The sequence below is a fragment of the Procambarus clarkii genome, chromosome 59 (assembly GCF_040958095.1).
Source record: "Procambarus clarkii isolate CNS0578487 chromosome 59, FALCON_Pclarkii_2.0, whole genome shotgun sequence".
NCBI classification, from domain to species: Eukaryota; Metazoa; Arthropoda; class Malacostraca; order Decapoda; family Cambaridae; genus Procambarus; species Procambarus clarkii.
In genome coordinates this window covers 5,687,226-5,714,124 of record NC_091208.1, presented here as the reverse complement: position 1 = coordinate 5,714,124, position 26,899 = coordinate 5,687,226, and the positions used below count along the sequence as shown (strand labels likewise).

Here is a 26,899-nt window from a genome sequence, read left to right as displayed (position 1 = left end):
CAACAACAACAACAACACCAGCAAGGCTTGCCAGGGTGAGCAAAACATATGCAGCCAGCCACCTGTTCGGACTCAAACCACCAAACTACATGTTGATCGCTACCGGCTCCGCTGATTGGTCGCCGGTCTGGCTGCACCTGCACTCGCCCCCCCATACTACTTGATGTCTGGGGTCGCCCCACCCTCATACCTCAGAATGTTCAGTGCTCTCGTTGTCACCACTCCTCCCAGCTAGACGCTAGCGTGTACTGAGAGAAGTGGTGGCTTAAAGCCAATATTCCAGCACCTCCCATTTACTTGTATATTGCACTTCTTGTTATTTTGTCTTAACGTAACTTTTCATTGTGTCATCTAATTATTCTTATTATTTTGATTGATTGATTTTATTATAAGAATTTGTTTGTGCATTTTATTCATGTTTTGATTTAATTAACGTAATTAAAATTTCATTGTTAAAGTTTACTTGTGTTTTGTGTGTCTTCTCCTTACCTTACCACAGACGAAGTTCCAGTTTTTTCTATTTTTTTTTATAACTATGTGACGAGGCCATACCCCTAGCCTTAAACAGCCGAACACCAACGCGTTACCGTCACAATATAAAGTCGATTTTTGGTCGTTTAAGCGAATTTAGCGTTGAGACTGATTTTTTCTAGCTTTTTTCTCATCGCCTAGTAGGGGCAGTGATCTTTACTTTTGTAAACTTAACCATATGTCCAAGCATCTAGCTAGTCATTTTATTAGTCCCAGCATTGTCACCTACGCGACAGTATTTTAATTAAAATTTGGGAAGAATAATTACTGATTTTAATTAAGAATCAGCACAACTCTGTTATGTGGCTAGGAACAGTGTGTAGTTATCAGTCAAAGATTCTCAGTAATCTACAAACCAGCTATCAGTAAACAAGTGTATATTATGTAAACATCAAGCTCAATCAGTTAACGTAAAGAATTAATTTAACATTAATATTTTCCTGATAAATAGTTATAATTATTTCTTAGCGCCGGGCGTTCAGATTAAATAATTGTTGAAGATTTAAACATCGCGCCAGTATTCAATTACAATTATCATGGTAACGTCTTCAATCAAAGTGCGTCTAAGAACTGCAGAAAATTTGAACAATTTTGTTAACGTAAAGTGGTTAATTAAATATGCGCTGAACTGGAAGACTTCAAATATTATTTGTATATGATATATAAAAGAAAGTTTCAAGATAAATTGTTGACATTAAACTCAGTGTAGTTCCTTCGTAAACAATACTTGTACAAGTCTGGAGTATTTTATTCAGGTGTTCAGTAATTATATATTATATTTTCCGGATTATATTGGACTTGTGTTTAAGAGGCAAAGCACTCTTACTTTAATTCTTTTTGATCACGATATCAATCAATATCGATTGTCAAATAAGTATAGTAAATAATTACATTATATCAAGATCATTTTATTTTAACTAATATTTTCGGGCATTTAATAAATTAACATAATCTTTTTTTTTGTATATTTGTCCACGGAGTTTTATTCAAACTTCATATACAGTGATTTTGTTTCACGGTGATAAATGGTAGTGAGTGGCGTGAACATGTTCTATCTGTCCGCGCAGTTATTACGAATTGTAGACGAGGAATACGAGACTCAAGAATTCCATTCATTGGTTGAGCTTAGCAAGATTCTGCCGCCGGCAACTGTCGTCGCCTTGTCAACGGCGAAGTCACTTGTGATTTATCAGTGGGGCTGTGTAAGTCGATTAAAATAGGTGGCAATGAATTGGAGTTCGGTCTAGACACACAGAGAATTATTCCAAGGACTGAGTTAAGAAACGTTTCGATTTTTCACTAGTGATCATTTATGGAAATGTAAGATGTGTCAATTTTTCACTTAGATCCGACAAAGAGTTTTAAAGTTACACGTTTCGGGAAATGTTTTTCCTCCATGAATGGATAATGCACACAGGCACATCTCTCACACACAAACCCCCTCCTTACCCAAGCACCCTTCCCTGTCTACAACCCCCAACCTCACAACCTCCCTGTCTACAACCCCCAACCTCACAACCTCCCTGTCTACAACCCCCAACCTCACAACCTCCCTGTCTACAACCCCCAACCTCACAACCTCCCTGTCTACAACCCCCAACCTCACAACCCTCCTGTCTACAACCCCCAACCTCACAACCCTCCTGTCTACAACCCCCAACCTCACAACCTCCTTGTCTACAACCCCCAACCTCACAACCCTCCTGTCTACAACCCCCAACCTCACAACCCTCCTGTCTACAACCCCCAACCTCACAACCCTCCTGTCTACAACCCCCAACCTCACAACCCTCCTGTCTACAACCACCAACCTCACAACCCTCCTGTCTACAACCTCCAACCTCACAACCCTCCTGTCTACAACCCCCAACCTCACAACCCTCCTGTCTACAACCCCCAACCTCACAACCCTCCTGTCTACAACCCCCAACCTCACAACCCTCCTGTCTACAACCCCCAACCTCACAACCCTCCTGTCTACAACCCCCAACCTCACAACCCTCCTGTCTACAACCCCCAACCTCACAAACTCCCTGTCTACAACCCCCAACCTCACAACCCTCCTGTCAACAACCCCCAACCTCACAACCTCCCTGTCTACAACCCCCAACCTCAAAGCCCTCCTGTCTACAACCTCATAACCTTCCTGTCTACAACCCCCAACCTCAAAAACTCCCTGTCTACAACCCCCAATCTCACAACCCTCCTGTCTACAACCCCCAACCTCACAACCCTCCTGTCTACAACCCCCAACCTCACAACCCTCCTGTCTACAACCCCAACCTCACAACCCTCCTGTCTACAACCTCACAACCCTCCTGTCTACAACCTCCAACCTCACAACCCTCCTGTCTACAACCCCCAACCTCACAACCCTCCTGTCTACAACCCCCAACCTCACAACCCTCCTGTCTACAACCCCCAACCTCACAGCCCTCCTGTCTACAACCCCCAACCTCACAACCTCCCTGTCTACAACCCCCAACCTCACAACCCTCCTGTCTACAACCCCCAATCTCACAACCCTCCTGTCTACAACCACCAACCTCACAACCCTCCTGTCTACAACCTCCAACCTCACAACCCTCCTGTCTACAACCCCCAACCTCACAACCCTCCTGTCTACAACCTCCAACCTCACAACCCTCCTGTCTACAACCCCCAACCTCACAACCCTCCTGTCTACAACCCCCAACCTCACAACCCTCCTGTCTACAACCCCCAACCTCACAACCCTCCTGTCTACAACCCCCAACCTCACAACCCTCCTGTCTACAACCCCCAACCTCACAATCTCCCTGTCTACAACCCCCAACCTCACAACCCTCCTGTCTACAACCCCCAACCTCACAACCTCCCTGTCTACAACCCCCAACCTCAAAGCCCTCCTGTCTACAACCTCATAACCTTCCTGTCTACAACCCCCAACCTCAAAAACTCCCTGTCTACAACCCCCAATCTCACAACCCTCCTGTCTACAACCCCCAACCTCACAACCCTCCTGTCTACAACCCCCAACCTCACAACCCTCCTGTCTACAACCCCCAACCTCACAACCCTCCTGTCTACAACCCACAACCTCACAACCCTCCTGTCTACAACCCCCAACCTCACAACCCTCCTGTCTACAACCTCACAACCCTCCTGTCTACAACCTCCAACCTCACAACCCTCCTGTCTACAACCCCCAACCTCACAACCCTCCTGTCTACAACCCCCAACCTCACAACCCTCCTGTCTACAACCCCCAACCTCACAGCCCTCCTGTCTACAACCCCCAACCTCACAACCTCCCTGTCTACAACCCCCAACCTCACAACCCTCCTGTCTACAACCCCCAACCTCACAACCTCCCTGTCTACAACCCCCAACCTCAAAACCCTCCTGTCTACAACCTCCAACCTCATAACCTTCCTGTCTACAACCCCCAACCTCAAAACCACCCTGTCTACAACCCCCAACCTCACAACCTCCCTGTCTACAACCCCCAACCTCACAACCCTCCTGTCTACAACCCCCAACCTCACAACCTCCCTGTCTACAACCCCCAACCCTCCTGTCTACAACCCCCAACCTCACAACCATCTTGTCTACAACCCCCAACCTCACAACCCTCCTGTCTACAACCCCCAACCTCACAACCTCCCTGTCTACAACCCCCAACCTCACAGCCCTCCTGTCTACAACCCCCAACCTCACAACCTCCCTGTCTACAACCCCCAACCTCACAACCCTCCTGTCTACAACCCCCAATCTCACAACCCTCCTGTCTACAACCACCAACCTCACAACCCTCCTGTCTACAACCTCCAACCTCACAACCCTCCTGTCTACAACCCCCAACCTCACAACCCTCCTGTCTACAACCCCCAACCTCACAATCTCCCTGTCTACAACCCCCAACCTCACAACCCTCCTGTCTACAACCCCCAACCTCACAACCTCCCTGTCTACAACCCCCAACCTCAAAGCCCTCCTGTCTACAACCTCATAACCTTCCTGTCTACAACCCCCAACCTCAAAAACTCCCTGTCTACAACCCCCAATCTCACAACCCTCCTGTCTACAACCCCCAACCTCACAACCCTCCTGTCTACAACCCCCAACCTCACAACCCTCCTGTCTACAACCCCCAACCTCACAACCCTCCTGTCTACAACCCCCAACCTAAACAACCCTCCTGTCTACAACCTCACAACCCTCCTGTCTACAACCTCCAACCTCACAACCCTCCTGTCTACAACCCCCAACCTCACAACCCTCCTGTCTACAACCCCCAACCTCACAACCCTCCTGTCTACAACCCCCAACCTCACAGCCCTCCTGTCTACAACCCCCAACCTCACAACCCTCCTGTCTACAACCCCCAACCTCACAACCTCCCTGTCTACAACCCCCAACCTCAAAACCCTCCTGTCTACAACCTCCAACCTCATAACCTTCCTGTCTACAACCCCCAACCTCAAAACCTCCCTGTCTACAACCCCCAACCTCACAACCTCCCTGTCTACAACCCCCAACCTCACAACCCTCCTGTCTACAACCCCCAACCTCACAACCTCCCTGTCTACAACCCCCAACCCTCCTGTCTACAACCCCCAACCTCACAACCCTCCTGTCTACAACCCCCAACCCCAACCTTCCCTGTCAACATCCCTAACCTCACAACCCCTGTTCTACAAACCCCCTCCTTACCCAAGCACCCTTCCCTGTCTACAACCCCCAACCTCACAACCCTCCTGTCTACAACCTCCAACCTCACAACCCTCCTGTCTACAACCTCCAACCTCACAACCCTCCTGTCTACAACCCCCAACCTCACAACCCTCCTGTCTATAACCCCCAACCTCCCTGTCTACAACCCCCAACCTCTAAACCCTCCTGTCTACAACCTCCAACCTCCCTGTCTACAACCCCAACCTCACAACCCTCTTGTCTACAACCCCCAACCTCACAACCCTCCTGTCTACAACCCCCAACCTCACAACCCTCCTGTCTACAACCCCCAACCTCACAACCTCCCTGTCTACAACCCCCAACCTCACAACCCTGCTGTCTACAACCCCCAACCTCACAACCCTCCTTGTTACGGACCCGAGCCCAGCGTCCGAGCATGGAGCAGTGACGACCGCGCCATCTGTGGGTCAGCTCCCGAAACCCCCTCCAAATGGACGACGCCACCTAGTGAGGACGAGATATACTGGCCACAAGGGCTAGTTTCCCGTCCTGATCAGCTCATAACACAGCCGCTGCTGACCTCTGGTGAGATGGAGCTTAGACAGCAACGCCATCTATGGAGTGGATACGTCGGGCGTTTGTGTCTAAGCCTGTAAGTGAGGTGCCTGTTACGGCCCTCTCGGGACACAACGGGGTTCTTACTCTGATGTTGTTAGAGGAAGTTATATCCGACCCCAAGCCAGCAGTGGCTTTCAAGGGATGCGATCCGTGACGCAAGTAACTTAAAGGGGAAGGGAAATAAAGGTAAAAACTTAATATAATATAATGTCCGTCACCAATAAATAATATATAAAACGGTTACACAAGGGGGGGGGTATTAACACTATACAAGGGGATTAATCCATAATCGTTGTCTTCTGCTGAAGACGCTGGTGCCACAACTCTCGGTGCTGAGTCCTTGGTGCTTCTTCGTGGCCACACAACGAAATATCCAAAGAAGTTGAGCCTACCCTGGCCACAGGTCAGCCAAAACACAGGTCCACTGGGGGCACCGTCGTGGAGGCCGTCAACCACACGTCCAGCTGGTCTGCTGGCAGGTTCTGAGCCACCAAGGCTGGTACGGCCACTCCACGAACGATATAAGGGGTACGCCCTAGACAGGAGTCTCGTGTGATATCACAAATCACCCTCCTGTCCTCAATACCCCAGTGGATGATTGTCTCCAACAGTCGGTCCCGGGTAAATCCTCTTACTGCCACTCCACTGGCAGGCTAACACACCACAGTGTTCTTCCGGGGGGACGACTTCACAACAGCTGCAGCAACGTTCAAGGTATGGAGACTGGCTGCCTCGGGTAGACTGACTCCACTTCCATCACAGCAGTCCCAGGTCGGCTCTGTAAGCAGACACGTCATCAATAACTGGGACACTAAAACACCTCACTTACGGGCTCGGGCACAAACACCTGACGTATCCAGTCCATAGATGGCGCTGTCGTCGGAGCACCACCTCACCAGAGGTCAGGAGCGGCTGTGTTGTGAGCTGCACAGGACTGGAAACTGGCCCTTGTGGCTGGTACACCTTGTCCTCACCAGGTGTCGTCGTCCATTTGGCGGGGGTTTCGGGAGCTAACCCACAGATGGCGTGGTCGTTACTGCTCCGTGCTCGGACGCTGGATCTGGGTTCGTAACAGTGCCCTAGAGTGTCTCTATTACTGATGACGTGTCTGATTACAGAGTCGACCTGGGACTGCTGTAATGGAAGTTGGATCAGTCTACCCAAGGCAGTCGAAGAGTCTCCACGTGTTTGCTGCAGCAGCTGTGAGTCACCCCCCGGATGAACACTGTGGTGTTAGCCTGCCTGTGACGTGGCAGTTGAGGGATTGTCGTACCCGGGGCTGACTGGTGAAGACGCTTAACCACTGGGGTGTTGTGGTGAGGAGAGTGATCTGTGGGATCACACGAGGCTCTTGACTAGGGCTCGCAACCCTAGTATCGGTCGTGGAGTGGCCTACGCAGCGTTGCTGATTGGAACCTGCCAGCTACAGGCTGGATTTGTGGTTGACGGCCTCCACGACGGTGCCCCCAGTGGAACTGTGATTTGGCTGGCCTGTGGCCAGGGTAGACTCAAGAGAATCGAAGGATTCATAGTGAGGTCACAAGAAGACCAAGAGCTTAGCAACGTTGAGCCCCGTGAACGTCCAGAGTCTTCAGAGGAAGACTACGTTGTACATAATAGTGTTTATTCCTCCCCCGTGTGATAATCTATATATTATTTATGGTGACGGTGATAATTATATTATTAAGTTTTTGCCTTTGTCTCCCTTCCCTTTTAATTTACTTACGTTACGGAGCTCACCCCTTGAAAGCCACTACTAGCTTGGGGCCGGATACCCAAACTCTACTTACATCAGAGAAAGAACCCGGCTGCGACCCGAGAGGGCCGTAACATAATTGGCATCCCCAGCGGGATCCGACCCCTTGTCAAGAAGGTTTGACAGGGGTGGTGAAGTGGCGCAATCCCTGTAAATAATTCCCCCTGTGTGTGACTATTAGGACGTTATACGTCCTGTGCGGTGCTCGGAGTGACTAAGTGCAATATTGTGCAGTGTGGTGCTCGCTGTGATTAAGTGCAATATTGTGTAGTGCGGTGCTCGGAGTGATTCAGTGCAATATTGTAGAGCGAAATGCTCGCTGTGATTAAGTGCAATATTGTGTAGTGCAGTGCCCGGAGTAATTACGTGCAATATTGGCAAGTGCAGTGTTTGGTGCGGTAAAGTGCAATATTGACGTAGAACAGTGCTCGGTGCATTAAGTGCTAAAGTGAAGCGGTGTGTTAAGTGCTAGTGTTCCATCTCAGTGACAATGGCAGAAAAATCTACCATCGACGATCTGGACGATGTTCAGGCTTTTCTGAACAGGGAGGACTGTCTTGCCAGATTAAAATATCTGGGGAAACAGGAACAGGTACTGGTGAGTGCCTACCTGGAGATCAAGATACGTGCCAGTGATTCCTGTGTGGAGATCTTGTCCAAGGTTCACCGGCATTTGAAGGCCGATGAGAAACAGGAAAGTGAGGCACAAGGTACAAAAGAAAGTGAGGAAGTAGCTTCCACTGGAAAGGAAGATAAAGGCAGTGACATTGACAGTGATGTAGATGAGCTAAATATAAGTTTCCTTACAGTCAAAATGTGTGCCTTGGAAATAAATCGTGAGATAGAATGGAAGAAGTTAGAAATAGAACGAGAATTAAAAGAAAAAAAATTGGCGATGAGGCGTTTAGAATTAGAAAGAGAAGAAAGAAGAGAAGAGCGACAAAGAGAAGAGAAACGAGCAAGAGAAGAGCGAGAAAGAGAAGAGAAACGAGAAAGAGAAGAACGAGAAAGAGAAAGAGAAGAGCGAGAACGAGAAGAGAAACGAGAAAGAGAAGAACGAGAAAGAGAGAGAGAAGAGCGAGAGAGAGAGAGAGAGGAAAAAGAGAGAGAGAGACAACATGAGCTAGAAGTATTGCGGTTAGGCGGTGGTCGGAGGCAAACGATGGACACAAGTCTTTTCGATCCGGTGAGGAACATAAAAATGGTCCCGAAGTTCAACGAGAAGGAAGTTTCGAAGTTCTTCGCGGCCTTCGAGAAAGTCGCAGCCTCTTTGGAGTGGCCAAAGGAGAATTGGGCCATCATGATACAGTCTGTCTTGACTGGGAAGGCCCAAATCGCCTACTCCACGTTGTCCCTTGATGACTCTGGCGATTATGACAAGGTGAAGAAGGTGGTGCTCATGGCTTACCAATTGGTACCTGAGGCTTACAGGCAGAAGTTCAGAAACCTGAAGAAGACCTCGGAGCACACTTTCACCGAATTCGCCACAATCAAGGAGCGACTTTTCCAAGAATGGTGTACCTCTCGGAAGGTGGAGACCAAAGGAGACCTCGAGCAGCTCATACTGTTAGAGGACTTCAAAGACTGTCTGTCTGGAGATCTGAAGACGTACCTAGAGGAACAGCAGGTAGAGACCTTGAGTGCGGCAGCCACAATGGCTGAGGAATACATCCTAACGCATAGGCCTTCTGCTAAGTACGTCCCGAGGGATTACCCCCGCCGGTTTGACAAACCTCATCAGGAAGAGGAGAGACCCGTCCCACGAAGCGCTGAGAAGACGCCCCCAAGTAGCCCTCGAAGGACTAGTCCTAACAGTCCGAAACACCGGAGTCCGAGGAGGAATATGGTGTGCTGGACTTGTGGGCAGAAAGGGCATGTAGCTGCTATGTGCCGAGGCAGAAGAGGTAACGGCGCTCGTATGGAGGTGATGTTGATGAGCTGTGTGACACCACCAGCAGGAAGCCAGTCTACGACTATGCAGGAAGGACCAAGTTTGTTCGCCCCTCACACTTCAAGCGGGTACGTAACGAGTGATCACACTGGTAGATCAGTTGTAGTGCTCAGAGATAGTGGAGCAGCCCAGTCCCTGATCGTGGGTAGCTCGTTACCCGAGGGAGTGAGTGTGGATGGGAGACAAAAGGTTGTCCTGGTTGGGTTTCCTAGGACGCAGTACATTGCCCCCTTAGTGCCGGTATATCTCGACTCGCCTTACTTCAGCGGCACATGTGCATTGGCAGTAGTCGATACCCTCCCTATAGCTGGGATTGACGTGGTACTAGCCAACGACTTGGTGACAGATTGGAGCAACAATCATCCCAAGGTTGCGGACGAGTCAGCCGGAACAGCAAGGTCTGAGGTAACAGCAGGCAGTGGTAATATCCAGGTACAGACAGACCTGGAAATAGATAACATGTTTAATCCTTCCTCTCGCCTACAGATTGACAGTATTCTAGCAGAGTCTCCTGATTCTTCTCCCGACGAGGAACATGCGGTTACGATGTCAGAAGCGAATGAGCAAGAAGAGAGGCCTCGTGTACAAACACCCACGGATACCAAAGAGTCTGGAGTGAAGGCGGATGAGTACTTGCGGTATGGCAAGGTACAGCGTTCATTGAACCAGCCAGAGATTCCCCTGACGTCGGAGGTATGTGAAGTATGTACAAAGGTTCTAGTGCCCTCTTCGGTCCAAACTAGGCTAGTGGATATAGCCGGCTATGGACATGACAAGCTCATGAAACTTGTCCCTAAGTTAACCAAATGTTTCTTAGCGGTGTTTTGTTTTCTTCTCGTGTGTGTTCTCAGTAAGGACCAGTGTACGACCCGACAGATGATGGCTCCCTTGAACATCGTGAAGAGATCCCAGGTATTAGAGACGTGCACTGTGAATGTTGCAGTCAAAGGAGGGACCTGGAAGGTGATGGTAGATACAGGAGGTACGAGATATGCTATTATGAGTGACTGTTTCCGACAGGTTGACACCCCCGCGTGATAGCTGAGCCTAAATGCAGCGTTATACGGAACGTTGGTCGACCTGACGGTGGCAGAGCGAATGCCATCCTCGATGTACGAGCAGCCCTGTTGGGACTAGGTGTGGGCCTGGTAGAGGAGTATGCTGTAAGTACTGATTTAACTATCGCTGTCACTCTAAATTATCAGACCGCTGTATTCCAGGTTCCCGTCTCCCTGAAGGACTACCGGACCGGCACCAGAAATGCCGTCTGTGACCAGCCATCATCGGTGCCACGACACAGGGAAGTGTCGAGTCGCCCCAGGTCGTGCTTATACCAATCCTTACTCAGGACACGTGAGAATATGCCCCTGATTGACGTCGCAGTGGAGGTGTGGAAAATTAGGTCAGGCAGGTCATTGTCTTCCATCTTCAAGTTTCCTTTGTGCCAGGGTTTCTCCTTAGGACAGTTCTGTGGACAAGACAGCCTCATCACTCCAGTTTATAGTGTACGTGAGTCCGTGTGGAGTTGTATCCACATACTAATTTGGTTTGTGTTTTTCTTTATAGAACCCCAAACCAAATTCTTTTTGGTGGGGAGGTGTTACGGACCCGAGCCCAGCGTCCGAGCACGGAGCAGTGACGACCGCGCCATCTGTGGGTCAGCTCCCGAAACCCCCTCCAAATGGACGACGCCACCTAGTGAGGACGAGATATACTGGCCACAAGGGCTAGTTTCCCATCCTGATCAGCTCATAACACAGCCGCTGCTGACCTCTGGTGAGGTGGAGCTTAGACAGCAACGCCATCTATGGAGTGGATACGTCGGGCGTTTGTGTCTAAGCCTGTAAGTGAGGTGCCCTAGAGTGTCCCTATTACTGATGACGTGTCTGATTACAGAGTCGACCTGGGACTGCTGTAATGGAAGTTGGATCAGTCTACCCAAGGCAGTCGAAGAGTCTCCACGTGTTTGCTGCAGCAGCTGTGAGTCACCCCCCGGATGAACACTGTGGTGTTAGCCTGCCTGTGACGTGGCAGTTGAGGGATTGTCGTACCCGGGGCTGACTGGTGAAGACGCTTAACCACTGGGGTGTTGTGGTGAGGAGAGTGATCTGTGGGATCACACGAGGCTCTTGACTAGGGCTCGCAACCCTAGTATCGGTCGTGGAGTGGCCTACGCAGCGTTGCTGATTGGAACCTGCCAGCTACAGGCTGGATTTGTGGTTGACGGCCTCCACGACGGTGCCCCCAGTGGAATTGGGATTTGGCTGGCCTGTGGCCAGGGTAGACTCAAGAGAATCGAAGGATTCATCGTGAGGCCACAAGAAGACCAAGAGCTTAGCATCGTTGAGCACCGTGAACGTCCAGAGTCTTCAGAGGAAGACTACGTTGTACATAATAGTGTTTATTCCTCCCCCGTGTGATAATCTATATATTATTTATGGTGACGGTGATAATTATATTATTAAGTTTTTGCCTTTGTCTCCCTTCCCCTTTAATTTACTTGCGTTACGGAGCTCACCCCTTGAAAGCCACTACTAGCTTGGGGCCGGATACCCAAACTCTACTTACATCAGAGAAAGAACCCGGTTGCGACCCGAGAGGGCCGTAACACTCCTGTCTACAACCCCCAACCCCAACCTTCCCTGTCAACATCCCCAACCTCACAACCCCTGTTCTACAACCCCTAACCTCAAACCTTCCCTGTCTACAACCCCAGCCACACAAGCCCTGATCTACAACCCCCAACCTCACAACCCCCATGCCTAAAACTCCCAACCTCACAACGTCCCTGTCTACAACCCCCAAGCTCACAACCTCCCTGTCTACAACCCCCCAACCTCACAACCCCCAGTCTACAACCCCCAAGCTCACAACCTCCCTGTCTACAACCCCCAACCTCACAACCCCCAGTCTACAACCCCCAACCTCACAACCTCCCTGTCTACAACCCCCAACCTCACAACCCCCAGTCTACAACCCCCAACCTCACAACCCCAGTCTACAACCCCCAAGCTCACAACCTCCATGTCTACAACCCCCAACCTCAAACTCCCCATGTTTACAATCTCCAACCTAACAATCACCCTGTATACAACCCCCAACCAGACAACCCTCCTGTCTACAACCCCCAACCTCACAACCCCCGGTCTACAACCCCCACCTCACATCCCCAGGTCTACAACCCCCAACCTCACATCCCCAGGTCTACAACCCCCAACCTCCCTGTCTACAACCCCCAACCTCACAATCCCCGGTCAACAACCCCCAACCTCACAACCAACTGGTCTACAACCCCCAATCTCCCAACCAACTGGTCTACAACCCCTAACCTCACAACCCCCGGTCTACAACCCCCAACCTCACAACCTCCATGTCTACAACTCCCCAACCTCACAACCCCCATGTTTACAACCCTCAACCTCACTGTCTACAACCTCCAACCTCACAATTCCCATGTCTACAACCCCCAACCAAACAATCATTCTGTCTACAACCCTCAACCTCACTGTCTACAACCCCCAACCTCACAATCCCCATGTCTACAACCCCCAACCAAACAATCACTCTGTCTACAACCCCCAACCAGACAACCCTCCTGTCTACAACCCCCAACCTCAAGGCTTCCCTGCGTACAACCCCCAATCTCAAAACCCCCTCTGTCTACAACCCCTAACCTTCCTTGATTACAACACCCAACCTCACAACCCCTCAGTCAATAATTCCTATCCCTCAACCTCCCCCTGGTTACAACCCACCCCAGCAACCCCTCCCAGGACACACCTTCCAACCCTCTCCTGGTCTTCGTCCCGCTTACACCCCACCCGGCCTTCACTCACTGTTACGGCCACTATGGGCCAGTAAACGGGTTCTTGATATTATAACCTCTCTCTCTGTATCCGACCACAAATAGGTAGTAAGCTTTCAAGAAACTGGCTGCAGCAAGCAGTAGTGCAATACATAAATAAGGGGGCGGAGGGCATAAGCAAGGCACAATTCCCTTCACCAATATATTCACACCTTCACCATTATATATATATATTTTTAATAGATTATTGCTACACTTATGTTCAATTGCCTCTTTCACTCAGGGCACACCACAACGACAGTGTTCATCAAGTCCAAGTGAGCCTACATTCCAGGTACACGTTGTCCACTGACAAACACTGGCAAGTTCACCTCCTGCATGGGCCAGTCCACCCACACAGTATCACGATGTGCCTATACCCCACCTTTGCTCTCCAGTTACTCACTGGCAGAGGGCTTCAGCAATACGCTGACAGGGGTCCCAGACTAACTAATATAGTGGTGGCTAACACCCTGGCAGAAGCCTCTAGAAGTTTCCTAAGAGCACTTCACAATAAGCACATCACTGTCTTCCGTAACTCTTATTAGCCAATCCCGGGTACGCTGATCTTCATCCACACTACATATACCAGCATTTAACACACACACACTGCTCGGATCGACGGCAGCTACTTAGTCTTCTCACAGGACCAAGCTAAGGGTTCATGGACCGTCCAAGGTAAACTGCCCTCCTCAGCTCAATCTCCTCCATATGTCACCTCTGTGGACATAAAAACGTCATTAGCCAGATGGACAGTACACTGGGTAACTCTGGGATAACACTCGTTTACCGGGGACTTGATATTTGGCCTTGTAACCACAACCTAGATGGCGCTGATCTACGCCACCCAGCAGAGGTCATCATTGACCTCACATTCTAACTGAGGCAGGAAACCGGAGCCATTCACCACTGCCACGCCACCACCAACAGATGGCGTTGTCCGAATTGCACCAAATACAAAAGGAGTTGGAGTGCAGACCCACAGATGGCGCTGAAATTGCCACTCCACACTCCGACGATGGTGTCGATACCGTAACACTCACCTTCCGCCTATTCCCCCAACTCTTCCAACCAATCCCTCCTCCTGTTACCCACCACACTTCCTACATTAACCCTTCACCTATTCCTTACCTCCCTTCCATCCCTCCTTCCCCCCTTCCCCCATTCCTAGTGTTGCCTCTTAAGAAGTTGCTGGAGAATGTTGCCAGCGGGCTTCTGGGAGACGTAGAATATGTAATGAAATTTGTTAGAATTGTCATGGTCGAGGCCATTTCAGGAATGTGTGCACGAGTGCACGGGTCAGGGATGACCCCATGACAGGTCAGTGCTCAGGATGGCAAGCCTACATTTGTAGTGAAGGTCGATGGTAAGAGTTTGACGGCGTTTGTGGACACGGAAAACCAAGCGACCTTTATAAAAAATTCAGCCTTCAGCAAATTGAGAAATGCATGCCTTAAGCGTTGTGCGAAACATTTGACAGCAGTTAATGACCAACAAATTAACATTTTGGACAAAGGTACACTTAATTTCGAAGTGGGACACCCACTTTTACATCCACTATTGCACTATTGTCGAAAATCTTACATTCACTTGGGATGTTTTGGTAGGAATGGACTTCCTGGGACGGTTTAACTTCTCTCTGATTGCTCACGAGGGAGCAAGGAATTACAGATTGAGGTTGGATCAGGTAGTGTACCCCATTAGAATGGTAGATCATCTGCCAGTGGTCGCTTCCATTTGTGGGAATCAGAAGTACAACATTCATTACCCCAAATTGCTGTTTAATTATCTTCCAAACATAGACAAAAAGTCATGTGGGTTGCATGCATTGACAAAACAATGGTGCCCACCCCATTCAGTAAAGTTTATTAAAGTATCTGTGGGATGTCAAATTGCACCAGGTACCACCCTTCAGGTGGCGGGTAGTTATGACAGATTATTAATTCTTCATCATCTAATTTTGGTGCTTGACAAAGGTGTGCTCATCCCAGTCGTCGACATTTCACATAAAGCCTATCGCGTTAGAGTAGGTGATAGGGTGTCTCAGACTATGATTGTAAAGAACACGGATTTTTTTTCAGTACCAAAGCCAGGAGGAGAGACCAGCCATCACTGCACAATGTATTACATTAAATGTAATGGAGGGCGTTAAACAGTTAAAGAACAAGAACGTGACAGGGAAATATAGAAATACATGAGATAGATAAGTTAATCTAGACACTGAACTTGCAACATATGCAACAGTCAGATAGGAAACTTGTGAGGGAGATCTTACGTAGATTCCCTAGACTGTTTGCAACAGAGGACGACAAAATTGGCCTTCTGGAAAGAATTGAACACGTTATTCCAACAGGACACCACCCGCTACACTCGGCAGTGGAGGCTTTCGGAATGGGCCAAGGAAGTAATCAGAGAGGAGTGTCATAAAATTTTGAGGCAGAACGTGATAGAGCCTAGTACGTCACCTTGGTTGTCGCCAGTGGTGTAGTGTGTAAGACGGATAGTAGTTATCGGTTTTGTGTGGACTATCAGAAGGTCAATGACTTTACTATGGGTGATGTTTACCTTTTACCCCGAATTCCGGAAATAATTGATCAATTTGGGTCCGCCAAATATTTTTCCACTCTGGATGCAAAATTGGCATATTGGGTGATACCAGTGGCGAAGAAAGACAGAGAAAAGACAGCTTTCTCTGATGGGTTACATTCATATTAATTCATGCTCTGCCCTTTGGATTAAAGACAGCCCCTTTGTCATTTCTGAGGGCAATCAATTATATCCTCAGCCCAGCCATGGGAAGACACTCATTAGCATACCTGGATGATGTGGTAATCTATTCCAGGACGTCCGATGAACACTTACAAGCTTTGACTGAGACGGTGTCGCTATTATATAAGGCAGGATTTAAATTGAATGTGCAAAAGGGACTCTGGCATCTCAGAAATTCAAGTTTCTGGGGTTCCAGGTGAGCACAGACGATATCCGACCTGACCCCAACTCCTGTCGGGCCATTGCTGACATGCCAACACCAAAGACGGCAAGGGATTTTCACAGTTTTTTGTGGAGCAGACAGATATTTCCGTCACCACATTGAGGGTTTTGACAGTACATCAGCGCCCTTAACTGATCTGATTAATAAAAATATTAAATTCCAGAGCATGATACCGCCTATATAAAATTAAAGAGTCCACTCATTACCACCCCAGTATTGGCAGTACCAGATTTTGATAAGGAGTGGGAAGTACACACAGACGCCAGTGCCATAGCTATTGGTGGGTGTTTGATGCAGCGCGATAATGATAATCTTTCTCACCAGGTAGCGTATTTTAGCAGGAAGGTTAAGGGGCCGGAGGTCCACTATTTTGCAATCGACTGGGAAGCTTTGGCTGTAGTAGAAAGTGTCCGATACTTTGAAACGTATCTATTCCAACGTCACTTTTTGATTTATACAGATCAAAGGGCTTTTACTCATATTTTCAAGAAAAGAACCAAGTGCTGATGCATGTTACATTGGTCTAATGAACTGCCTGCTCACTCATTCCAGATACTTTACGAGCCTGGACCGTCACATGTAGTGCCAGATACTCTGAGTAGAAACATCGCCACTATTAATGAAAAATTATTTTTGAAAATATTTCTAGTGTGACGATAATCTCTTTCAAGAGAGATTGAGCCTGCTCTTCCCTACATAGTACGTAAAAACAAAAGATAATATAGAAGATACGTCCAGCAAGTATCGCCAAACGTTTTGCCCAGAGAGCAAAACGTACCCAGCACACAGTGACACCTGCTAGCTACCGCCACCGTAAATCAGCAAACTGCTTGTCCTTTGCCTGCCTGTCACTGATTGGCTGGTGTCCCGTCACACCTGCCCTCCGCCCTCCGCCACAAGTTGATGTCTGGGCTGCAGTGGCCCAGTATTGTCAGAATATCTCAGTGCTCCTTGCAGTTGACATCTCTCGCTGGTAGACTAAGCCTTGGCTTTCGTGTACTAAGGGAGGTGGCAGCTCGAAGCCAATATTCCAGCTCCATTCATATTTATTTTGCTATCACTGTAACTCACTTGTCTTAACGTAACTTTTCATTTGCCAGTGATTATTCATATTATTTTGTTTGTTGACTTGTCCTTTATATTTTATGTGCTTAACTTTATTCATGTCTTGTTTTTCTAAAGTAATTAAAATTTCATTGTTAAATTTACTTGTGTTTTGTGTGTCTTCCCATTACCTTACCACAGACGTAAGTTCCAGCTTTTCTCTTTTTTTCTCTCTAATGTAACGAGGCCCTGCCCCTAGCTTTTGAAACAGCCGAACACCAACGCTTTACCGTCACACTAGTGAGAAAATGATAGAATTCATGATGAATGAACCTAGATGGAAAGAAATCACTGAACATTTGATAGGAGGAAACTACCCTTCAAAGTTACGTAATTTAGCCATACATGATTTTGAATTAAAAGATGGGATATTGTATTATGTAAAGGACAGAAAGATTGAGCAGTATTTAAGCTGGTTATCCCAGATGCATTAAAAACGGTGGCTTTGAGACTCGCGCATGCATCTTAGATTGCAGGTCATCCGGGCATTTTTAAGACTCAGATGAAAGCAAAGTCCCTCTTATATTTTCCGAGCATGTTAGCATGTTAAAGGTCATTAAATTCGTAAAATCATGCAGGCACTGACTGCCAAAGGAGAAAAGGTACCCTTAAGGTACAAGCTCCATTGCAGGAATTCCCAGAAATTTTTGAGCCCTTAGATCGGGTTTGAGCTGATTTGATTGATCTCCATCACAGTCACTCAGGCAATCGGTACGTGTTGGTGTTGGTGGATCATCTGTCCAGGTACACTACACTGATTGCATTGCCTCAGGAAGATCCTTGTACGGTTGCAAAGGCGTTCTTGAATAGGTTCGTAACTGTATTCAGCCTCCCTAAAGTGTTAGTCTCTGATTGAGGTCTGGAATTCAATGGGAATATTTTTTGAAAAGTTTGTAAGATTTTAGAAACACGTCAGCATTCACTACCGCTTATCACCCCTCAGGCTAACAGTATGACAGAACGGACAAATCGGTCAGTTAAAGATATGCTTGCAATTCTTGCAGAGCACGATGCAAATTCATGGCACGAACACCTGTTCTATGTCCAGATGCCTTTGAACACTGCCATCCATCAGTCAATTAACACCAAACCCCTTTCGCTTTTCACTGGTCATTCACGTAATTTCCCATCAGGTCTGCTTAACAGACACAACATTGTATATGGGGAGGAATACCCCTCAGAGGTCTTCAATAAGATGAAGAATACGTGGAAAATTGCAGCTAAAGCTTCCAAAACTGCACGTGACCGCTATGGTCAACATTATGACAAGAAGGTACGACCTCTTGAGTTGAAAGTGGGGAGTCTCCTTTTGAGAGTTAATGACGCGGCTCCTGCCAATCAAAGTAGGAAACTTGCACCTAGATGGCGGGGCCATTATCGAGTAATGGAAAGAGAAAGTCCGGTCAATTTTGTTATTAAAGGTATTTTTGAGGACCAGGATAAGAGAATAACATTAATAACTTAAAATCATATCATGCTAGGGGAGGAACTAGAGCTGCCTTCAGCAAGCCAAATTCCTGACCTGGTTTACGGTTCAAGTGCTGAGTCAGAGGCAGAGAATGACCTTCTGCCAACTCTCATCAGTAGTCAAGTTCAATTTTATCACCCCATGGAAACAAGATCTTGAGCTGTACAGTAAAACGTTAGTTAACATCCTTAGTCAGGATCAGTAGAATTCATATATTTCCTGTAGAAGCATGGTGTGTATTTACTAATGTGCATGACTCGGGTAGCATACTTTGCTTTGCTCTGGGGGTTATTCAACTTCCTATAACCCAGAGTAATATCCATGCTTCCGCCATTTGTTGTTGTCTGTTTTTCTCAGGTCTGATGGTACACCCGTTCCAGCCTCCCAGTCATACGTGAACCAAGGATCGAAATCAGTGGGTGGGGATGACCCATCTATCTGATAAGATCGGTGTTACGGTCTCGTCACCTTCGTCGGAGTGTAGGGTGGCAATTCCAGCGCCGTCAATGGGTCTGCACTCCAACCCCCCCCCCCCCCTGATATTGGATGCTACGTAGACAACACCATCTATTGGTGTTGGCGCGACAGCGGCAAATGGCTGTGGTTTCCTGCCCTGGTTAGCAAGAGAGGTCGACGTGGACAACCTCTGGTGGATAGCATGGCACGATCAGCGCCATCTGATGTGCTACAGAGCATAATGTCAACTCTCCAGTGAGTGTTACCTCATGGTTTTCCCAGTGTACCGTCTGTCTAATTATTGACGTTTATGTCCAGAGAGGGGACGTGTGGAAGCAGTGGTACTGAGGATGGCAGTTTACCTTGGGCAGTCCACATACTCTCGACTTGGTTCTGGAAGATGACTAAGTAAGCCGCCGCCGATCTGAAGCAGTGTGTTAGCTGCTGTTTACACAAGTGTTGGAAGAGATCGGCGTACCCCGGGAATTTGTTTAGGAGAGTAATGGACGACAGTGAGGTGCCTGTAGAGAAGTGCTGCTAGGTGGTCGCTAGAGGCTGCTGCCAAGGGTTAGCTACTCCTGTATATGGTTGTTGGTAACCCCAACCAGCATGTGGCTGAAGTCCTCTACCAGCATGTGGCAGGAGAGCGATAGTGGGGTATAGGCACCTCGTGAAACTGTGTTAGTGGACTGGCCCAGGTGAAAGGTGAACTCATCAGTTTTTCCCAGTACGGTTAGACAAGGTACTGAGTGGTGGAAACGTTGGGGGTTCGCGAACACTGCATGTGAGCGCTTTTGGTGTCCTGTGTGAAAGTGACATCAATGTAAATAAGTGTAGTAATAACCTATTTATTTTATTTTAATGGCATAAGTGTAAATATATTGGTGAAGGGAACTGAGTGTATTGTTCAACCCCCTTTCTCTTATTGCACTACCTAGCAAATTCTTGAAAGCGTACTACCGACTTGGGGTCGGATACTATAAACGAGGTTCATCCAACAAGATCCCGGAATTACTGGTCCATAGTGGCCGTAACAATCGGGGTTTGAGGCACGTAACATAAAGTCCTCCCCCTTGTACCTGGTAACTCGTCCATTGGTTACCCAGAAGGGGTGCTCCCCAGTTAGCGTCCTGGGAACTCTCCACCACCACAGTCTGTATACCAGGGTCACCAGTTAGCGTCCAGGGAACTCTCCACCATCACAGTCAGTACACCATGATTGTTATGATCTAGTGGATCTCACAAGTTCTATATTAGTAACATATCTGTTATCAACCCACTTAGATTGTAGGAGATTATTTGCATATAATATGAGTGATTTGCATAATGTATCTCATATACAACATTCAATATTATGCTAATATAGATGGTTGGCTGGGCTGCTATGGTGGCAGCCTACCATACTATGGTGGGCAATAATGTTTTATGATGTATTAGAATGTATGACTGTATTATATTCGATTGTCTAAGGAAGAGAGCTTGTATCAACTGAACAAGTAGTGTTTATGATAATTACGTGTGTGTGAGGAGGTGGACGAGTCCACCAGTGTAACGTTTCCAACTTGTATACTTATCATAAAATAATTGTTTATTTTTAGTAATTTAAAAATGTTATGCTTTCAGTTATAATATCAGAATGTGTGATATATATCCTGGCTGCAAAAATCACTGACCTAAAGAGAATGCAGGACAGGATTGACAAGATTGATGCCCATGATGCTCTCTTTCTCCTTACAAGATGCCTGTCTCTCCCTAAGTTGACCTACTTTCTGAGATGTTCTCCATCCTACAGCAGCCCTAAGTTAAATGTGTATGACACCCTTCTGAGGTCCATGCTGGTGAAAGTCCTGAACCTGCCATTGGACGACTCTCAGTGGGAGCAAGCAACCCTTCCTGTAAGACTCGGCGGCCTTGGTGTCCGCACAGCCTCCCAAATTGCTCTACCAGCCTTCCTTTCCTCCTCTCATGCATCGCACGACCTCGTCAGAGATATTTTACCTGCAACCCTGAGAGATTCAGCAGGAATACACGATCCTGCTTTCACTGAATGTTCAAATCAGTGGAATGTTCTTGCAGCCCCAGCAACCATTATAGAGCCAACAAAACAACACAAACAGTCCGGCTGGGACCACCCTCTAGTGGAAAAAGTAGCTGATGCCATGCTAAGCGTCGCAACATCAGACAAGGAGAAAGCCCGTCTCAGAGCAGTGCGTGCCCCCCCATGCAGGAGACTTCCTCCTGGCAGTACCCATGTCTGCAATGGGCACGCGCCTAGATCCAGAATCCCTTCGTGTAGCAGTGGCCCTCCGCCTTGGTGCCCCAATTCACACTGAATACAAGTGTATTTGCAACAGGGTGGAAGCAGACCAATACGGACTGCATGGGTTGCATTGCGGAAGCACAAAGGGCTGGCATGCAAGACACAACGAGGTCAATGACATCATCAAGAGAAGCCTCGTCTCAGCTGGGTGCCCAGCGGAGAGAGAACCTCGCATCCTAGGGGTCCAAAACCCGGATTTCCCAGCACTTCGCCCTGATGGCATCACCATATACTCATGGAAGGAGGGTAGACAGTTGGTGTGGGACTACACATGTGTATCCACCCTGGCTGACACCTATGTACACTTGGGAGCTGATCAAGCAGGTGGGGCGGCCAACCACAGGGAAACAGCAAAATCACTCAAGTACAGGCGACTGGAAGGTCAATACCTCTTTGTTCCCATAGCGTCTGAGACGCATGGCCCCTGGGGCAAGAGTGCCTTGGGATTTCTCAAGGAATTGGGGTCCAAGCTCATTGATGTCACCAGAGACCCAAGGGCTTCCAGTTTTTTATTTCAGCGTCTCAGTGTGGCGATCCAGAGGGGAAATGCTTGCTGCGTCCTCGGTTCCTGTCCAGAAGCGGAGGAGCTTCAAGAGATCCATAACCTTTAGGCATTTGTCTTGTACGTTTTGTAACCTTTAAATACACAATAAAGGAAAAAAAAAAGGGAAGGGGGTGGTAGGAGAAAAGCACACAGAAACTGTATTGGAGGGGACCCACATTCCCTCCAATGTGTTATGTGTGGTTTCCTCCGAGGCTATGGGTCCCCCTTCTTCCAGCCAGAGGTGGTATATATATATATATATATATATATATGTCGTACCTAGTAGCCAGAACTCACTTCTCAGCCTACTATGCAAGGCCCGATTTGCCTAATAAGCCAAGTTTTCCTGAATTAATATATTTTCTCTAATTTTTTTCTTATGAAATGATAAAGCTACCCATTTCATTATGTATGAGGTAAATTTTTTTTTATTGGATTTAAAATTAATGTAGATATACGATCGAACCTAACCAACCCTACCTAACCTAACCTAACCTATCGTTATAGGTAATGTTAGGTTAGGTAGCCAAAAAAAACTAGGTTAGGTTAGGTTAGGTAGGTTAGGTAGACGAAAAAACATTAATTCAAGAAAACTTGGCTTATTAGGCAAATCGGGCCTTGCATAGTAGGCTGAGAAGTGAGTTCTGGCTATTAGGTACGACATATATATATATATATATATATATATATATATATATATATATATGCGAACAAGCCAGAATGGTCCCCTGGACAATATGCAACTGAAAACTCACACCCCAGAAGTGACTCGAACCCATACTCCCAGAAGCAACGCAACTGGTATGTACAAGACGCCTTAATCCACTTGACCATCACGACCGGACATAATGAGGTGATAGCCGAGGCTATTTGAACCACCCCACCGCCAATTCTATCACCTCATTATGTCCGGTCGTGATGGTCAAGTGGATTAAGGCGTCTTGTACATACCAGTTGCGTTGCTTCTGGGAGTATGGGTTCGAGTCACTTCTGGGGTGTGAGTTTTCAGTTATATATATATATATATATATATATATAATATATATATATATATATATATATATATATATATATATATATATATATTTAAATATGACCGAAAAAGTAAGATTAATAATTCTAACACGAATTTTCTCAATCTTTCGTACATTTCGCTTCACTGTTGGAGGTAAATCAAAAATCAATTCTCCAAAATTCATTTTTATTTCTAGTCTGACGCGACACGAGCGTGTTTCGTAAAACTTATTACATTTTCAAAGACTTTAGTTCACAAATACACAACTGAATAGAACTTACGCATCTCCGATTTTATATCTACATTTGAGTGAGGTGGAAGGGGTGATGTGGCATTAACACAAGACAGAACAAAATGTGGTATTAATAGGGTATTAATTTCATCAACACAAGACAGAACAAGAGTATTAATAGGGTATTAATTTCATCAACACAAGACAGAACACGAAACAAAGGATATTGAATAGAAGTGTTTGTAGAAAGCCTATTGGTCCATATTTCTTGATGCTTCTATATTGGAGCGGAGTCTTGAGGTGGGTAGAATATAGTTGTGCAATAATTGGCTGTTGATTGCTGGTGTTGACTTCTTGATGTGTAGTGCCTCGCAAACGTCAAGCCGCCTGCTATCGCTGTATCTATCGATGATTTCTGTGTTGTTTACTAGGATTTCTCTGACGATGGTTTGGTTGTGGGAAGAGATTATATGTTCCTTAATGGAGCCCTGTTGCTTATGCATCGTTAAACGCCTAGAAAGAGATGTTGTTGTCTTGCCTATATACTGTTTTTTTTGGAGCTTACAGTCCCCAAGAGGGCATTTGAAGGCATAGACGACGTTAGTCTCTTTTAAAGCGTTCTGTTTTGTGTCTGGAGAGTTTCTCATGAGTAGGCTGGCCGTTTTTCTGGTTTTATAGTAAATCGTCAGTTGTATCCTCTGATTTTTGTCTGTAGGGATAACGTTTCTATTAACAATATCTTTCAGGACCCTTTCCTCCGTTTTATGAGCTGTGGAAAAGAAGTTCCTGTAAAATAGTCTAATAGGGGGTATAGGTGTTGTGTTAGTTGTCTCTTCAGAGGTTGCATGGCTTTTCACTTTCCTTCTTATGATGTCTTCGACGAAACCATTTGAGAAGCCGTTATTGACTAGGACCTGCCTTACCCTACAGAGTTCTTCGTCGACTTGCTTCCATTCTGAGCTGTGGCTGAGAGCACGGTCGACATATGCGTTAACAACACTCCTCTTGTACCTGTCTGGGCAGTCGCTGTTGGCATTTAGGCACATTCCTATGTTTGTTTCCTTAGTGTAGACTGCAGTGTGGAAACCTCCGCCCTTTTCCATGATTTCCAGGTTTCCACACTGCAGTCTACACTAAGGAAACAAACATAGGAATGTGCCTAAATGCCAACAGCGACTGCCCAGACAGGTACAAGAGGAGTGTTGTTAACGCATATGTCGACCGTGCTCTCAGCCACAGCTCAGAATGGAAGCAAGTCGACGAAGAACTCTGTAGGGTAAGGCAGGTCCTAGTCAATAACGGCTTCTCAAATGGTTTCGTCGAAGACATCATAAGAAGGAAAGTGAAAAGCCATGCAACCTCTGAAGAGACAACTAACACAACACCTATACCCCCTATTAGACTATTTTACAGGAACTTCTTTTCCACAGCTCATAAAACGGAGGAAAGGGTCCTGAAAGATATTGTTAATAGAAACGTTATCCCTACAGACAAAAATCAGAGGATACAACTGACGATTTACTATAAAACCAGAAAAACGGCCAGCCTACTCATGAGAAACTCTCCAGACACAAAACAGAACGCTTTAAAAGAGACTAACGTCGTCTATGCCTTCAAATGCCCTCTTGGGGACTGTAAGCTCCAAAAAACCCGGTATATAGGCAAGACAACAACATCTCTTTCTAGGCGTTTAACGATGCATAAGCAACAGGGCTCCATTAAGGAACATATAATCTCTTCCCACAACCAAACCATCGCCAGAGAAATCCAAGTAAACAACACAGAAATCATCGATAGATACAGCGATAGCAGGCGGCTTGACGTTTACGAGGCACTACACATCAAGAAGTCAACACCAGCAATCAACAGCCAATTATTGCACAACTATATTCTACCCACCTCAAGACTCCGCTCCAATATAGAAGCATCAAGAAATATGGACCAATAGGCTTTCTACAAACACTTCTATTCAATATCCATTGTTTCATGTTCTGTCTTGTGTTGATGAAATTAATACCCTATTAATACCACATCTTGTTCTGTCTTGTGTTAATGCCACATCACCCCTTCCACCTCACTCAAATGTAGATATAAAATCGGAGATGCGTAAGTTCTATTCAGTTGTGTATTTGTGAGCTAAAGTCTTTGAAAATGTAATAAGTTTTACGAAACGCGCTCGTGTCGCGTCAGACTAGAAATAAAAATGAATTTTGGAGAATTGATTTTTGATTTACCTCCAACAGTGAAACGAAATGTACGAAAGATTGAGAAAATTCGTGTTAGAATTATTAATCTTACTTTTTCGGTCATATTTAATAATATATATATATATATATATATATATATATATATATATATATATATATATATATATATATATATATATATATATATATACATATATATATGTTGTACCTAGTAGCCAGAACACACTTCTCAGCCTACTATGCAAGGCCTGATTTGCCTAATAAGCCAAGTTTTCCTGAATTAATATATTTCCTCTAATTTTTTTCTTATGATATGATAAAGCTACCCATTTCATTATGTATGAGGTAAATTTTTTTTTATTGGAGTTAAAATTAACGTAGATATATGACCGAACCTAACCAACCCTACCTAACCTAACCTAACCTATCTTTATAGGTTAGGTTAGGTTAGGTAGATGAAAAAGTTAGGCTAGGTTAGGTTAGGTAGGTTAGGTAGTCGAAAAACAATTATTTCATGAAAACTTAGCTTATTAGGCAGATCGGGCCTTGCATAGTAGGCTGAGAAGTGCGTTCTGGCTACTAGGTACGACATATGTCTATATATATATATATATATATATATATATATATATATATATATATATATATATATATATATATATATATATGTCGTACCTAGTAGCCAGAACGCACTTCTCAGGCAACTATTCAAGGCCCGATTTGCCTAATAAGCCAAGTTTTCCTGAATTAATATATTTTCTCAATTTTTTTTCTTATGAAATGATAAAGCTACCCATATCATTACGTATGAGGTCAATTTTTTTTTATTGGAGTTAAAATTAACGTAGATATATGACCGAACCTAACCAACCCTACCTAACCTAACCTAACCTATATTTATAGGTAAGGTTAGGTTAGGTAGCCAAAAAAAGCTAGGTTAGGTTAGGTTAGGTAGGTTAGGTAGACGAAAAAACATTAATTCATGAAAACTTGGCTTATTAGGCAAATCGGGCCTTGAATAGTAGGCTGAGAAGTGCGTTCTGGCTATTAGGTACAACATATATATGTATATATATACATATATATATATGTATATATATATATATGTCGTACCTAGTAGCCAGAACTCACTTCTCAGCCTACTATTCAAGGCCCGATTTGCCTAATAAGCCAAGTTTTCCTGA

General features: G+C 46.3%; 1 protein-coding gene across 1 annotated transcript; it reads left to right on the top strand.

Moving 5' to 3' along the window:
- Positions 1 to 1,577: 1,577 nt before the first annotated feature.
- On the top strand, positions 1,578 to 19,100 carry LOC138353660 (mucin-2-like). Its single transcript, XM_069306844.1, has 7 exons — positions 1,578 to 1,733; positions 3,415 to 5,148; positions 10,020 to 10,226; positions 13,622 to 13,655; positions 16,533 to 16,649; positions 18,607 to 18,816; positions 18,955 to 19,100. Exons 1-7 carry the CDS (start codon positions 1,578 to 1,580, stop codon positions 19,098 to 19,100), a joined length of 2,604 nt encoding a protein of 867 aa, XP_069162945.1.
- Positions 19,101 to 26,899: the final 7,799 nt, after the last annotated feature.